The following is a 15235-nucleotide window of genomic DNA, read 5'->3' as shown; positions in this document are numbered from 1 at the left end:
AAAATGGATATCATCAGAGTGGACACAGAGAGGACATGGACTAGCCCCCTTGAGCCCTTGGGCACGAAAATGGCTCATTACAAGAGCCATTTTCTACACCTCTCACCGGATCATTTTATCACCCGCTCGGCGTATATGGATCGTGGATGACCGCATTTGTCAGCTATGCTACCAGGAGGTAGAGACAGAGGAACACTACATTTACCGATGTACAGTCTATTATGAGATCCGAGGGAGATATCACTGTCTCTTCCGAGAGGGTCTTTGGCCGTTATGCAGGGTCATGGAGTTTGAGGATCAGAGATGCCTGGGATTGTTTCTACTTGAGCTCAGGAGACACAGAGAGACCCTCTTGGCAGACAAGAGGCCGAGCCATGATGTACTAGACAGAGGACCCTAACAGATTTCTTCGGCACTAGCACCAGCAACCCTGCCCACACACCTCCTGATACCTCCTCCATTGGGCCATCAGGGCACCGACCACGCTCTCAGGGAGTCACCACTGATAGAGCAGTTATCTTATGTCGTGCTCGTCGGCCACGCCCACCCGGATCCCGACCACGGCATCCTTACCATCACCAAATCAGAGCCATTATTGCTCGGCATCGGAGGCGCCTACCTCGCTTCTACGACCTCTCCATTCTAGACAACCCCATCGCGGAGATACTTGATCTAAGGAGAGAGCAACACTTCAACTGATCAGCATACATGGATCTATTTGATATACATTTTTCAGTATTTTCCAGTATGTTCTACTCAGTATCATCTCGGAGTCTTACAGTTCTGTTCTTATAACTGTAGGACAATCAGTTTATTGTACTTTTTAGTCTCATTTAGTTGTTCTCTTTGATGAGACACCAACTTCAGATGTACTCTCAGTTTTGGTCTCATAGGCCACTATGGCCTCTTAGAGACGTTAATATATCATTTCATTTCATTTCTCTCTCTCTCTCTACATTTGCCGATGTACAGTCTATTATGAGATCCGAGGGAGATATCACTGCCTCTTCCGAGAGGGTTTTGGGCCGTTACGCAGGGTCATGGAGTTTGAGGATCAGGGTCACGGAGTTTGAGGATAACAGATGCCTCGGATTGTTTCTACTTGAGCTCAAGAGACACAGAGAGACCCTCTTGGCAGACAAGAGGCCGAGCCATGATGTACCTAGACAGAGGACCCTGACAGATTTCTTCAGCACCAGCACCAGCACCAGCACCAGCAACCCAGCCCACATACCTCTTGATACCTCCTCCATTGGGCCATCAGGGCACCGACCATGCTCCCAGGGAGTCACCATTGATAGAGCAGTTATCTTATGTCGTACTCATCGGCCACGCCCACCAGGATCTCGACCACGGCATCCTCACCATCGCCAAATCAGAGCCATTATTGCTCAGCATCGGAGGCGCCTACCTCGCTTCTACGACCTCTCCATTCTAGACAGCCCCTTGGCGGAGATACTTGATCTAAGGAGAGGGCAACACTTCAAGTGATCAGCATACATGGATCTACCTGATATACATTTTTCAGTATTTTCCAGTATTTTCTACTCAGTATCATCTCGGAGTCTTACAGTTCTGTTCTTATAACTGTAGGACAATCAGTTTATTGTACTTTTTATTCTCATTTAGATGTTCTCTTTGATGAGACACCAACTTCAAATGTACTCTCAGTTTTGGTCTCATAGGCCACTATGGCCTCTTAGAGACGTTAATATATCAGTTCATTTCATTTCATTTATCTTCGTGAGGTTCTCCGCCGACATGTCACGCTCCCATCACAGAGGCGTGACATTCACTCCACCATCAGATCGGTTCTCGCTGAGGCAAATATCGTCGTTAGCTGATCACAGCGTATCTCACTCTACACAGGATCATCTGCTGATTACATGTACTGTTAGATGTTTTCACTTCGCTTTTTCTTTCAGTTTTCCATGGCTCAGTATATCCATGGTACCATTGTATTACTTTTGGTCTCATAGGCCCTTGGGGTCTTCCGTAGACGTTAATATAACTTTCTTTCTTTCTCTTTGCCCAATGCCATAGCCATGTGTACCTCTTCGACCCTCCATAGCTGCAGCTCTGCTTTCAACAGTCCACAATTGCCATGCTTGGCTGCAGTTTTAGCAACAAAACAACTCCTATTTCCAGCCCTGACTGAGAGTTTGGGTGACAAAGTTCAGCTTAGCAGTTCACAAGTGTAACACGTTTCAATCTTGTGGCTTTTCAAGAGAAAACACCCAATTTGAAGTCATATTAGAGGTTAGCCAACAATGGCCCAAAAGTGCCTTGTGTACACTCTCTCACACTCTGCAACTCTCTTGCATCATGTACACATAATAGTTTCCAAGTGTATCTTCCTACATGTACACACACCACTTTACCACGTGTTCTTTGTGCTTTTGCAAAAGCCTTTCTACACACAATGGCATGTTAAAAATAGCAAAATACAGCAGACTGCCCTTAAACCCCTTTACTACTAAAAGTAGCCTTCATCTAAGCAGTCGTAGAGTTAGGGCTGGGCAAAGGCCTTACCCATCACCAACACTGTTCCCTGAGCAGCCACGTAATTCCACAGCTAAATTGTACACAAGATGCAGCAATAGTAGACAGATTGAACTAGAAAAGACAAATGTGGGGATATGCCCGCAAAGATCAATTATGAGAAAAGATACATAGGGTCTAGGATTCAACATGGTACCTTTAGTGCTGTTTGTTTTCGAAGAAGATCATTTGATTTGATCATCACAGCAGAGATCCATAAAGTAACAAGAAAACCTGAAGTTTTAAATTTTTGGAGGCAAGCATAGTTTAGGCCTAACAATAAAAAGAAAAAACCAAAAAAGGCCCTTAAAACAGAGTGCTATGATTTTCACCTCAATTTTTCTTTTTAAAGGCAAGTGCTATGAACTTGTTTGAAAATGATATCAAGAGCTCCTCCTTGGTTTGTAGAACTCTCTCTCTCTCTCTCTCACTCGCTTTCTCTCTCTCTCTCTCTCTCTCTCTCTCTCTCTCTCAAGGGGATGCTCCACCAAGCAGCTTCAGACAAGAAATCCTCCAGAGACACAGGGGTGCCCCTCCAGAGGCAATGGACATGGAGAGCTTCTATATGGTCACAACTGAACAATATCCTCTTTGATCCCATCACATTGTATCATTGTAGCATAATAGCATTGTACCACTAGCACTTACATGACTGTTTTTTCTTTCGGCTTTAATTGGTTTTTTTATGATTTTCCATGATTCAGTCACTTCATGTACACTTGTTGGGTTTTCATTGGTGCCAAAAGGTGGAGTTTTCATTACCTTTCTTAGGATGCAAGTTGGGTGTTTGCAAGGGTGAAGTTTTGGAGTTTGTTTCTTCCTCATCTTTCTTGAAATTTTGAAAAAATGGAGTTTGTGGAGTGTATAGGGACGAGTACCGATTGAGGTGGTCCCTTGTGAGTGTGGAGTTGGAGTTGTGATGAAGATATGTGGTTTGTGTGTCATAATGGAAGTTCTACTTTGATCCTTTTGCTCGTGGGGACACTGCGCGAGTTAACTGTGGAAGGAATGATGACACCTAACTTTGGTACCAAAATAGCATCAACAAAGAGGTTCTACATGGGCAAAACATTACCTTCTGTATAATTTCATTGGAATTGATGCCCTTTTATTGTACTCATTGTAATACCTTTTGGCAAGTTGTAAGTGACGGCATATATAGCGGGTCCGCAAGATGTTAAATGCTGTACACATTTCCTTATGCTTCCATGCTTTGGCAAAGGTTTTAAAGCTTAGTTTTAGATTTCTTTCAAGAATAAGGCCTCAACTCTAAGGTTCAAAACCAATGTAATAAGATACCTTTATAATACAACAAAAAAAGGGTGGTTGAAGGAGTCGTGGGATGGTGGGTGGTTGAAGGAGTCGTGGGATGGTGAGTGGTTGAAGGAGTTACAACTTCTTCTTCTTGGATCCCTCTCTCACATGGCTCAATCTCTCTCCCCACTTCTTGCAGCCAGCAGACCCCTGTCAACCTAGCAGAAGTCCTACGCAGCAAGCGGCCAGGCATCAGCATGAAGGCCAGCATGTTGGGCACACAAGGAAGTAAACGCAGCATATACAAGATTTATTGGATTAATTATTTGTCCAAAGCTGGTTGACAGCACCTGTAGCTGGCTGACCAGCAACCTCAACATATATATAAGCATGAGCCAATCATTGGCATAGTACATTGGGCATAACTCATCATTCATATGTTGTAGAAGTCAATAGAAGTCATGTAGGGGCCAAAGGTTGTAGGCATATGCTTACTTATAGTAGTGCTACGTGTGAACGGGGCTCCACCAAGGGAACCTTTTTCCCATGTGGGTTTTCCCCTTGGATATCAATTGTGAAAAGACACTCTATCCATTCAACTTTTGTACTTGGATCTTATATGGATGTCACTCACATACAAGAGTTCACTTGCATTTATGACCTACAACACACCCTCTTGCTCTCTTTGTGTGTCTTCCTACAGCTAACCCTAATCTGCAAGAAATCCTAATTCTGTGTGTGAGTGTGTGAGTCCAACAATTGCTATCAAAGCCTGTTGTTGTGGCGACAGTGCGCGGCCATTCCGCCCGACTGGTGTGTTGTTGTTCCCTACGCCGCCTATTTTCCGTCACTGCGACATTCCGTCCGGCAACCGTTGTTCCGTCCGCCGCTACGGCGTTCAGTCCGGTGAACATTTGCGCCGCCCACCCAGCCGCAGGCCACCTCTTTCAACCTTCAGGCGGTGCTACTACCCAAGAAACCACAACCACCCGGCCAAGCGGCAGCGCACTCTCCACCACGTCAGGCACAGGTGGGCAGAGCTTAGCCGCACTTGTGCCTTATGTGGCACTTGATAGAAGTTTGATGATTTCTCTGCTCCTTCCATCTAGCACTTACACCATCTGTCGATCACTTTGTCGCCAGTTCCGACCATCAATGGTTTGCCGCTCCCGTCCGTCCCCGACTGCAGCTCCCTTGCCGACATCGCGGTCTCAAGCTCCCCGTCTGCTATCCATCGTCGTCTGCAACCAGCCAAGGTTGCCATCAGTCCCCATCTGCAACTCGTCATCCGTCCCCGTCTACTACAGCTCACTGTCTTCACCTGCAGCTCTCCTCGTCGCCACATGCAGCTCCCCCTCTGCTCCCACTAGCAAGCCCCTACTCTCACTCCAAGACCAAAGACAGGATGAGCCAGAAGTCACAGTCATGCTTCCAGTTTAGCTCCACCTCAAGTCAACTATAGCTCTCCATGTAACTATGTAGGTTTAAAAAAATTATTTTACAAATATCAATTTGCAGACATTTGCAGGTGCAAGAATTTGGGGGTTTCTTTCAGTTGCCTTTAGAAGTTTAGTTTGAGGGATTTCTCAATTTGATGTAAAATTGGCAAAATTGAACATGCTTCTTTGTTTGGAATTTGGGGGTTTTCCAAATTGAGGTCAAAATCAGTAAATTGAGTCTCTTTCAATTGCAAAAAATGGGGCTTTTGTAAAAATTGAGCAATTAACTACGCATTGAAGCAATTGCAATGCATAAAATTTGGGCTTTTCAGTTTGGAGCATGTAACAGGGGACAACAGCAATGATTTGTCACATATGTATACACATTGAGTGTACTTGGACAATTTGGTGCAGGTTTATACTTGCTTGAGGTTACAAGAAAAAGTTTGCACACGACATTTGGTTGCCTGGCAGTGCACATTGGTGCTTGCGCCTACCAGTGTATTTTGTCTACTTGGCTCAAAATGCTACAGATGTATTTGGTGTGCTCACCCAGGAGGACAAGTTTGATGGATCAAACTAGTCCCTGTGGAGTTTCATGATCCGTAACTTGTTGGTAGCCAAAGGGCTTTTTTGGGACATCGAGTGTGGTGACGACACACGCCCACTTACCATAAAACCAGTAAAGCCTCAAAGAAGAGCTGCTCAAAGAGCTCCTGAAGTAGAACCTCCTCCCACACAAGTGCAGAAGAGATGGGACTCCCAGGGATGCTGAAACCGGCCTCTGATAGAAAACCAGAGTGCGGTAAGAGCTAAAACCCGTCCACTTGTAGTCTAGATGAAAAACCAAACACAGATTGGAGCTAGAGTGCCCAAATCTGAATACACAACGACACCTGTTGGCCCCAAAGCTTGGCGCCCCTTGCGGTATTTCTTTATTCCATTAAAATAATATGTATGGCTGAGTACAACATAAAAACCAGCCAAGAGTTTACACCTGTAGTCCAATCTGACTGCCCACAAATCCTTCTCAGCACAGAGGATCTATGCACACAGATCTGTGTCTTCAAACAACACACTGTGCCTCCCTCTGATCAGCCAAGTTCACAAAGCAGGCCAGCCATGGGCATACATCTGGCATAACTCATAAGCATGATACATATTCTCAGCTCAACATACATGTGCTGTTCAATCCCTGTCTTAATCTCTTGTCAATCTGCTATTCTCCTCCTCTCACAAGGAGCCAGATAACACATACCTGTAGCAGACATCAAGCAATAGAAAGAGAGATGGATGAACAGAGTCAAGGCTTACCAAGTTCAGCTCGTGAAACAACTCTGGAGGAAGCAACAGCACCAATCTGTGCCTGCAGGCACTTGAACCCACAATCCTGCTTCACACATGTGCTTGCACTTGCCTGTATCTTCCTCCTGAAGCTCACTCCTATGCTGTCCTTGAAAGTACAGATCTGAAAATCAGCACTGTACTTGATTGTACCGCCTCGGGATGCGTGCCAGGCGTTGTACTTGCAAAAACAGCCTGCTGTCCACTTCTGTACCTGTCTGAATCAGCCTGCACAGGTCTGTCCAGCACCAGAGAAGCACCGCCTGCACCTGTACCTGCTGTACCTGACTGCCCGTACACTGTACGGCAGTCGTACAGTAGGGTTTGAGCTGGAAAACTGGCTGTGCAGTCTGTTCTGAGCTTCTGCGCAGAGTTTCCAGCAGCAACTCTGTGCGCCGCCAGCAGCAGAGGAGAGAGAGAGAGAGAGAGAGAGAGAGCCCGAATCTGGCCGTACAGTGCTGTACGGCTGGTTCTCTCAGAAAAACAGCAGCACACTGATCTTCAGCAGTCGCCTCCTTCTCTTCTCTTGCTTTTCCACGCTTGTTCTCCATGCGCATGAGGGAGGGTCCTCTTTTGCTACACGACTCCCCAAAAAGGGAGGAGAGAGAGTGAAGAGAGAGAAAACCTCCTTCCTAAGTTAATCCCTAGGGCCCAACTTAATAAGTTCCCTAGGGCCACTAAGGCCTAGGGGCAACTTTTATAAACATTAAAAGTTAATGTTTTAATGTTCCCCCTTCACACCTAGGGTTGTCCACACATCTTTAAACACTGTCCGGGCACCCCCCATGTGAATCATAAAATATTCTGACTCTGCAACCACCATGCCCACACTTGTCCTGCTCCATTTTCACAGGGCCATGACATACCCCCCTCTTGAAAGATGGCAAGCGTCCTCGATTGCATTCTGGTGTTGCATCAAAATATCAAAAGTGAAATATACAATATGGCAAGATCAGCGTCCCAATCTCTCTGAGCCATACACATGTATCATCATTCACTGCAAAGCAATGGCATAGTAATAGTCCAAGTTGTATACCACTGTGAACCATACATATCCACAATAATGTCCATGTGACTAGTACATATATATCATAGAAGTCCCATAAACAGATGTACTGTCAGCCTCAGTACCTTCGGATGAGATAAAATCTGCACCAAGCGACCTCTAGATGTCATCTGAGCCTGTCTGTATCAAGGGAGTGGAGGTGCTACCTCCCTCTTGAGCATCAGGTAATGCTCCAGACCCATGCTCTGCTGAACCTGAATGAGCCACAATAAGAGTCGGCTCTAACTCAAAGGCATCGAGATAAAGCTGCAAAACCTGAGGTGAATCTGTTAAGTCACCTTCCTCCATCCACTTCGCATCCATCGGTGAATAGTTCTTGAACTTCACAAGATAGCGACGGGAAACTTTACCTCGTACCTTCCTTTCTTTATGTGCCAGTATCTGCTCTGGAATCAGAACCTCATCAAGTTCCTCAACTTCCGGCTGAGCCTCATCTGATACATCCTCAGGCACATCCCCACGGAAAGGTCTAAGAAGACTCACGTGAAAAGCTTTGTGAATCCTCCAGTGATCTGGTAACTTCAAACGATAGGTTACCTCACCAATCTTTTCCAAAACCTGAAAAGGCCCATAATATCGCATGCTCAACTTAGGGAATAAGCGCTCTTTACCCTTCATCTTCTTGAGTCTAGCCTTTTCAAAGCGCAAAAGAACCCAATCACCCAATGCAAACTGTAAATCACGTCTGTGACGGTCTGCGGCTTTCTTTTGCTTCTGCTGAGTTTTCTGGAGGGCCAACTTAACTCTCCGATAAGCTTCATCCAAGCTCTCCACATACTGATCAGCCTCAAAGATCTTATCCTTTGTATGCAAAATGGGTGGAACCTTCTTCCCTCCTTCTACAATCTCAAAAGGCGCCTTGCCTGTCGAGCTATGTACAGTGTTGTTATATGCAAACTCCACCAAAGGAAGATACTTTTCCCATTGTTGCTTGTGCTCTGACACATAACACTTTAGAAGATCCAACACTGTCGAGTTAGCCTCTTCTGACTGACCATCTGTCTGTGGATGAAATGACGATGAAAACTTGAGAGTTGTACCCATGTTGTCGAACAACCCTCTCCAAAACAAACTCGTCATCCGTGGATCACGGTCACTAATGATAGACGTAGGCAAGCCATGATACTTGAAGATGTTCGCCATGAACAACTTCACCATATGGTCCACTTTAATTGTCTTCCTCACGGGAATGAAATGAGCCTGCTTACTGAACCTGCATATGATTGTCCAGATGCCATCATTTCCCGTTTGTGTCCGTGGAAGATCAAATACAAAATCCATGGCAATGCTCTCCCAAGGTCTATCCGGAATAGGTAAAGGCTGTAATAACCCTGGTGTCTTCTGACGGTCAAACTTTACCTTCTGACATACGATGCATTGCCTCACAAAGGCATCAACATCTCTTCTCAAGGTTGGCCAATAAAAGAAAGTCTCCACTGCTTTGACCGTGGCGTCAATACCTCTATGACCTGCATACGGTGGAGCATGACTTTCAATCATAACCTTGAGTCGCAATGGCCTGGTAACACACAGTCTGCCATGCATCAATAAAAACCCATCTCTGAGAGTATAATGCTCATGCCGCTGACCCTCAGACATCTGATCATACAACCTTTCAAAATCCTCATCATGGGCATACTGCTCTTTCATTTCATCAAGCTCATGATGATAAGCAAGTGAAACTGCAGAGACCTGTGGCTTGCGTGACAAAGCATCTGCCACTACATTCTTTTTGCCTTCCACATGCACAATCTGGAAGTGAAACATTGACAAAAAGTTTGCCCAACGCATATGCTTCTCTGAAAGCTTAGTCTGCGTGAGGAAATATCGCAAAGTCTGATGATCTGTCTGCACAGTGAAATCAGCCCCAAGCAAGTAGTGTTTCCATGTAGAAAGAGCGTGAATTACAGCCAACATCTCTTTCTCATACACCTGTAAATGCTTCTCGGCATCTTGCAAAACTCTACTCTCATAGGCTATCACATGTCCCTCTTGCATGAGAACTGCACCAATGCTGCTTCCACATGCATCACACTGGACAACAAAAGCCTTTCGGAGGTCCGGTAACACCAATACTGGGTCCGAAGTAAGCTTTTCTTTGAGCTTTTTGAATGCTGTAATTTCCCGATCAGCCCATCTAAACGGAGTTGCTTTCTTCGTCAAAGCATGAAGAGGTGAAGCAATTTCAGCAAAGTGCCGTATGTAACGCCTGTAATAGGAACACAATCCTAGAAAGCTGCGTACATCATGCACGGTCCTCAGAGCTGGCCAATTAAGTATTGCTTCCACCTTGGCTGGATCCATACGGACTCCATGACCAGACACAATATGCCCCAAGAAATGTATGTCCTGCAAGAAAAACTCACTCTTCTTGCCATTAACCACCAACCTATGGTTTCTGAGTTCTGCAAACACAATGGCCAAATGCCTTCTATGCTCTTCCTCAGTTTGTGAATGCACAATCATATCATCAAAGAATGTGCCCACAAACTCTCTATGAGGTCTGAAAATCCTGTCCATCATTCTGTTAAATGTGGCAGGCGCATTTGTCAAACCAAAGGGCATAACCAAAAACTCATACAACCCAAACGTGGTTCGGAATGCTGTCTTATGCACATCCTCGGGTCTAATGCGTATCTGATGATACCCGCTTTTCAAGTCAATACGACTGAAAACTGTGGAGCCCTGTAAGCGGTCCAAGATGTCATCGATCCTCGGTATGGGGAATCGATTCTTGATGGTATTCTTATTCAGCGCCCTGTAATCTATACACATGCGCCAAGAACCATCCTTCTTCTGCACTAAGAGCACAGGTGAGCAAAAGGGTGATGAGCTAGGCTGTATCAACCCCTTATTTAGAAGCTCCTGCACCTGACTCATAATCTCTTCCTGTTGGGCTGCACTAACACGATACGGCGGTCTATTCGGTGGAGTACTACCAGGAATCAGATCTATGGCATGATCTTCTGGCCTCTCAGGAGGTAATTCTCCTGGCAATGACTCGGAAAAACAGTCTTGAAACCCACTTAAGAAATCAGCCCTGTCCTTATCTAACATTGACAAATTAGACTTAGACTCATCATCCTGTGCATCCTTTACATAAATCAAGTACGCGGAAAGATGCTTTTTCATTACTGATGAAATCGCCGAAGCGGATACAATAGGAACAGATTCCCCTTTGAGTTTTACATCCAATACATGCTCTTTCCCTCTATGAGTCAGAGTAATTTTCCTATTGTAAGTATCCACCACCGCATGTACCCTGTGGCACCATGGCATCCCCAACAAAACATCACAGCCATCCAAAGGCATGATGAAAAACTCCTCGCTGTCCACATAGCCCTGCAAATGAAGCCGAAGCTTCCCAATAATAGGAGTAACGGGTTCTGCATACCCTGGACAAGCCATATTTGCCTCATGTAACGGCCCCATCTCCTCTGCGCGAATCCCCAATCGGCCAGCCAAATCTGGTGAAATGAAGTTGGCTCTAGCACCTGTGTCAAAGAAGATCAAAGCATTCTGATCTCTCACTTTGCCCCATGCTCTGCACAACTCTGTAGCTTCACCACTTAGCTGCTCACCCACAAGATCAGGAACTAAGCCTGCAGAAGGCTTTTGTTTCTTTGGCTTGGGCTCTCCTTTGTTGTCAGGGTCCTTCTTGGACGTTCTCTTGGGACAATTGAATGACATATGCCCCTCTTCAGTACAGTAAAAACACTTTTGAGCATCTCTCAAAGCCTGTCTTTCCTCAGAAGTCCTTTTGGGCATTGGCAACTTCTTATACTTTGTCTCTGAAGTCCCTTTAGCATCACGCGAAGCATGCCCAAATTTTTCAGCTTTCTTGCTCAATTTCTTACTGCCTTTAAACCCAGATGAACCACCTGTGAGTAACGCATTAGCTGTCATAGCATTTTCAATCATCTGTGACATGTTCGTTACTCTTGTCTTTATACAGTAATCGCGTACCTCCTTGGGCAGCCCACAACAATACTTCTCTACCTGCTCAGATAATGGCACGGCACGATAAGAAGTCACTGGAAGTAGAGCTTCCCAAAACTTCTTGTTATAATCCTCCAAACTATCACACTTTGAAGCATCCAGCTTGTGCCATGCTGTCATAACATCCACCTCAAATGTAGATGTGAGCCATACAGAAGAGAAAACCTGTTTGAATTGGACCCATGTGGTGGGTGCTATGCCCTGCAAAAGAAGAGTAGACCACCACTGCAAAGCATTGCCCTTGAGAAAAGTGGCAGCTTTCCTCACCTTAGAAGACTCTGTATAATTCCCACCAGAAAAAGCAGCATCAAACTGCTGTAAAAAGGTAAGTGCCTTCAATTTATCCTTGGCCCCACTGAAAGTGTCAAACTTCACTGCAGCTCCCCCTTCCTTGTAATCCTTCGCCTTTCCCATAGGCGTTAGATTATCATATGGAAGTGGTTTCGTGAGATTGCTGCCCCCAACATTCATACCCATCATTGGGTCAACATTTCCCATTCCAACACCAGGCATACCATACATCCCAGCCATGTTTCCATACATTCCATGTTGCATACCTGGCTGCATGCCACCAAACATATTGCCTTGCATCCCAGGTTGCATGCTTCCAAACACATTTCCTTGCATACCGGACTGCATACCACCATACATATTCCCTTGCATGCCAGGCTGAAAATTGGCTCCAAAAGGCCCATACATACCCATGCCTCCCTGAGGATAACCCCCAGTCATGGATTGGAACACCGAGCCACCACCAAAGTACCCTGGATGCATGTTCTGCTGAGGAATAGGTGGCTGTCCATAGAAGGAACTCTGTGGGTTAGCACCAAAAGCATGCTGCATGTTCGGAAACTGTGCAGGAGATGGATCCTGTGGAGTGGTACCACTATGACCATGAGAAAGATTCTTCGAACGAACCTTCTTCTTCTTTTTCTGGGGCTCTGTGCGGGGCTCTGTGCGAGATCTCATAAATTCAGCAAATCTCTCGCTCTGTGTGAGCTGCATAAAAGTATCCATAACACCAGCCAAGCGATCTTTGAACCGAGCATCATCATCCTCTTTACTATGCACATCTTCTGGCTGTGTTACATCCTCATAAGGCTCAACATCTGCAGCCTGTTCTCCTGCAAAAATATCCTCAGATACATCTCTTTCAGGTGAAGACTCTTGCTCTTCTTCTTCTTGATAGAAGTACTCTTCCTCTGTATCAGACATGATTGCTGAATTTTCAGCGATGGCTTTCTCCAAAGCAACCACGAGCTCACCCCCTTCAGAAAGTTGATGATTGGTCCCGGCAACGGAACCTTGAAACCGGCCTCTGATAGAAAACCAGAGTGCGGTAAGAGCTAAAACCCGTCCACTTGTAGTCTAGATGAAAAACCAAACACAGATTGGAGCTAGAGTGCCCAAATCTGAATACACAACGACACCTGTTGGCCCCAAAGCTTGGCGCCCCTTGCGGTATTTCTTTATTCCATTAAAATAATATGTATGGCTGAGTACAACATAAAAACCAGCCAAGAGTTTACACCTGTAGTCCAATCTGACTGCCCACAAATCCTTCTCAGCACAGAGGATCTATGCACACAGATCTGTGTCTTCAAACAACACACTGTGCCTCCCTCTGATCAGCCAAGTTCACAAAGCAGGCCAGCCATGGGCATACATCTGGCATAACTCATAAGCATGATACATATTCTCAGCTCAACATACATGTGCTGTTCAATCCCTGTCTTAATCTCTTGTCAATCTGCTATTCTCCTCCTCTCACAAGGAGCCAGATAACACATACCTGTAGCAGACATCAAGCAATAGAAAGAGAGATGGATGAACAGAGTCAAGGCTTACCAAGTTCAGCTCGTGAAACAACTCTGGAGGAAGCAACAGCACCAATCTGTGCCTGCAGGCACTTGAACCCACAATCCTGCTTCACACATGTGCTTGCACTTGCCTGTATCTTCCTCCTGAAGCTCACTCCTATGCTGTCCTTGAAAGTACAGATCTGAAAATCAGCACTGTACTTGATTGTACCGCCTCGGGATGCGTGCCAGGCGTTGTACTTGCAAAAACAGCCTGCTGTCCACTTCTGTACCTGTCTGAATCAGCCTGCACAGGTCTGTCCAGCACCAGAGAAGCACCGCCTGCACCTGTACCTGCTGTACCTGACTGCCCGTACACTGTACGGCAGTCGTACAGTAGGGTTTGAGCTGGAAAACTGGCTGTGCAGTCTGTTCTGAGCTTCTGCGCAGAGTTTCCAGCAGCAACTCTGTGCGCCGCCAGCAGCAGAGGAGAGAGAGAGAGAGAGAGAGAGAGAGAGCCCGAATCTGGCCGTACAGTGCTGTACGGCTGGTTCTCTCAGAAAAACAGCAGCACACTGATCTTCAGCAGTCGCCTCCTTCTCTTCTCTTGCTTTTCCACGCTTGTTCTCCATGCGCATGAGGGAGGGTCCTCTTTTGCTACACGACTCCCCAAAAAGGGAGGAGAGAGAGTGAAGAGAGAGAAAACCTCCTTCCTAAGTTAATCCCTAGGGCCCAACTTAATAAGTTCCCTAGGGCCACTAAGGCCTAGGGGCAACTTTTATAAACATTAAAAGTTAATGTTTTAATGTTCCCCCTTCACACCTAGGGTTGTCCACACATCTTTAAACACTGTCCGGGCACCCCCCATGTGAATCATAAAATATTCTGACTCTGCAACCACCATGCCCACACTTGTCCTGCTCCATTTTCACAGGGCCATGACAGATGCACAGGCCAGGTCCTTGATAGCCCTTTCAGTGAAAAGGTTTATTATTCCACACATTCGGTCCTGCAAGACATCGAAGCTTGCATGAGACACTTTGGAAGCAATGTATCATATCCGCAACAAGGCAAGAGTTGCCTACTTGAAGAGACAATTGGATATTCTTTCTATGGATGAGGGTGTCAGATCATCTCACCAAAGTGGAAGATTTGAAAGAACAATTACTCAACATTGATGAGGTTACCCCAGACAGACAACTGGTCACCAACATTCTAAATTCTTTACCACCCTCCTATTTGGGCTTTCACACCTCTCTCAACCTCTCTATGAGAAGAGAAGCTAATCCCGTCACTTTTGAAGAACTGGTGGGTTTACTCTTGTAGGAAGAGCAAACAAGAGCAAAACCTATCTAGCAACCGTGGTGGAGACGAGGCATTTTCAGCCAAGGATAAGGGTAAAGCAAACAACTTTAAGCATGGGGGACACCAATCTAGTAAGGTTGGTCATGGACAAAGTCTGACAAAGGGGATGCAAACTGTTAGACATCATCATCCCCTTGTTGTTGGCTTCCTTTGTAGTGTCCTATTTTAGCGTTTAGGGCTGACCATGTTAGCTAGAGGGCCTGGTCACCCCTCACATCATATTCCCACTTTTTTCCTATTTTATGGAGTCATAGGTTTTATTCCTAGTCGTGAGGAGCTAGTCGGCTGCCCCTATTTGGGCATATATATAGCCAGGCCTTCCCTCCCTCACATTCATTTGCTTTGTGCCTCTTGCATGCCTTAATGCCTCTGCATATTGGCTTGTTGCAATTCCTCACATATGAGGTCATCTTCCCCTCTTGCTCGGG

General features: G+C 45.8%; 1 protein-coding gene across 2 annotated transcripts in view; it reads right to left on the bottom strand.

Annotated features, from left to right (window-relative positions):
- Window positions 1-15235, bottom strand: part of LOC147642393 (uncharacterized) — a 153144-nt gene that overhangs the window by 119018 nt on the left and 18891 nt on the right. For both annotated transcript variants that reach the window (XM_086805920.1, XM_086805928.1), the window contains exon 2: window positions 2699-2775. In XM_086805920.1, coding sequence (XP_086662046.1) covers window positions 2699-2775 — 77 coding nt within the window. The remainder of the gene's footprint in view (window positions 1-2698; window positions 2776-15235) is intronic.

The sequence above is a fragment of the Cibotium barometz genome, chromosome 1 (genome assembly GCF_041138505.1).
Source record: "Cibotium barometz isolate CiBa-2024 chromosome 1, ASM4113850v1, whole genome shotgun sequence".
NCBI classification, from domain to species: domain Eukaryota; kingdom Viridiplantae; phylum Streptophyta; class Polypodiopsida; order Cyatheales; family Cibotiaceae; genus Cibotium; species Cibotium barometz.
The sequence above is the reverse complement of the archived record's forward strand: the minus strand, read 5'-3'. Positions and strand labels throughout refer to the sequence as shown.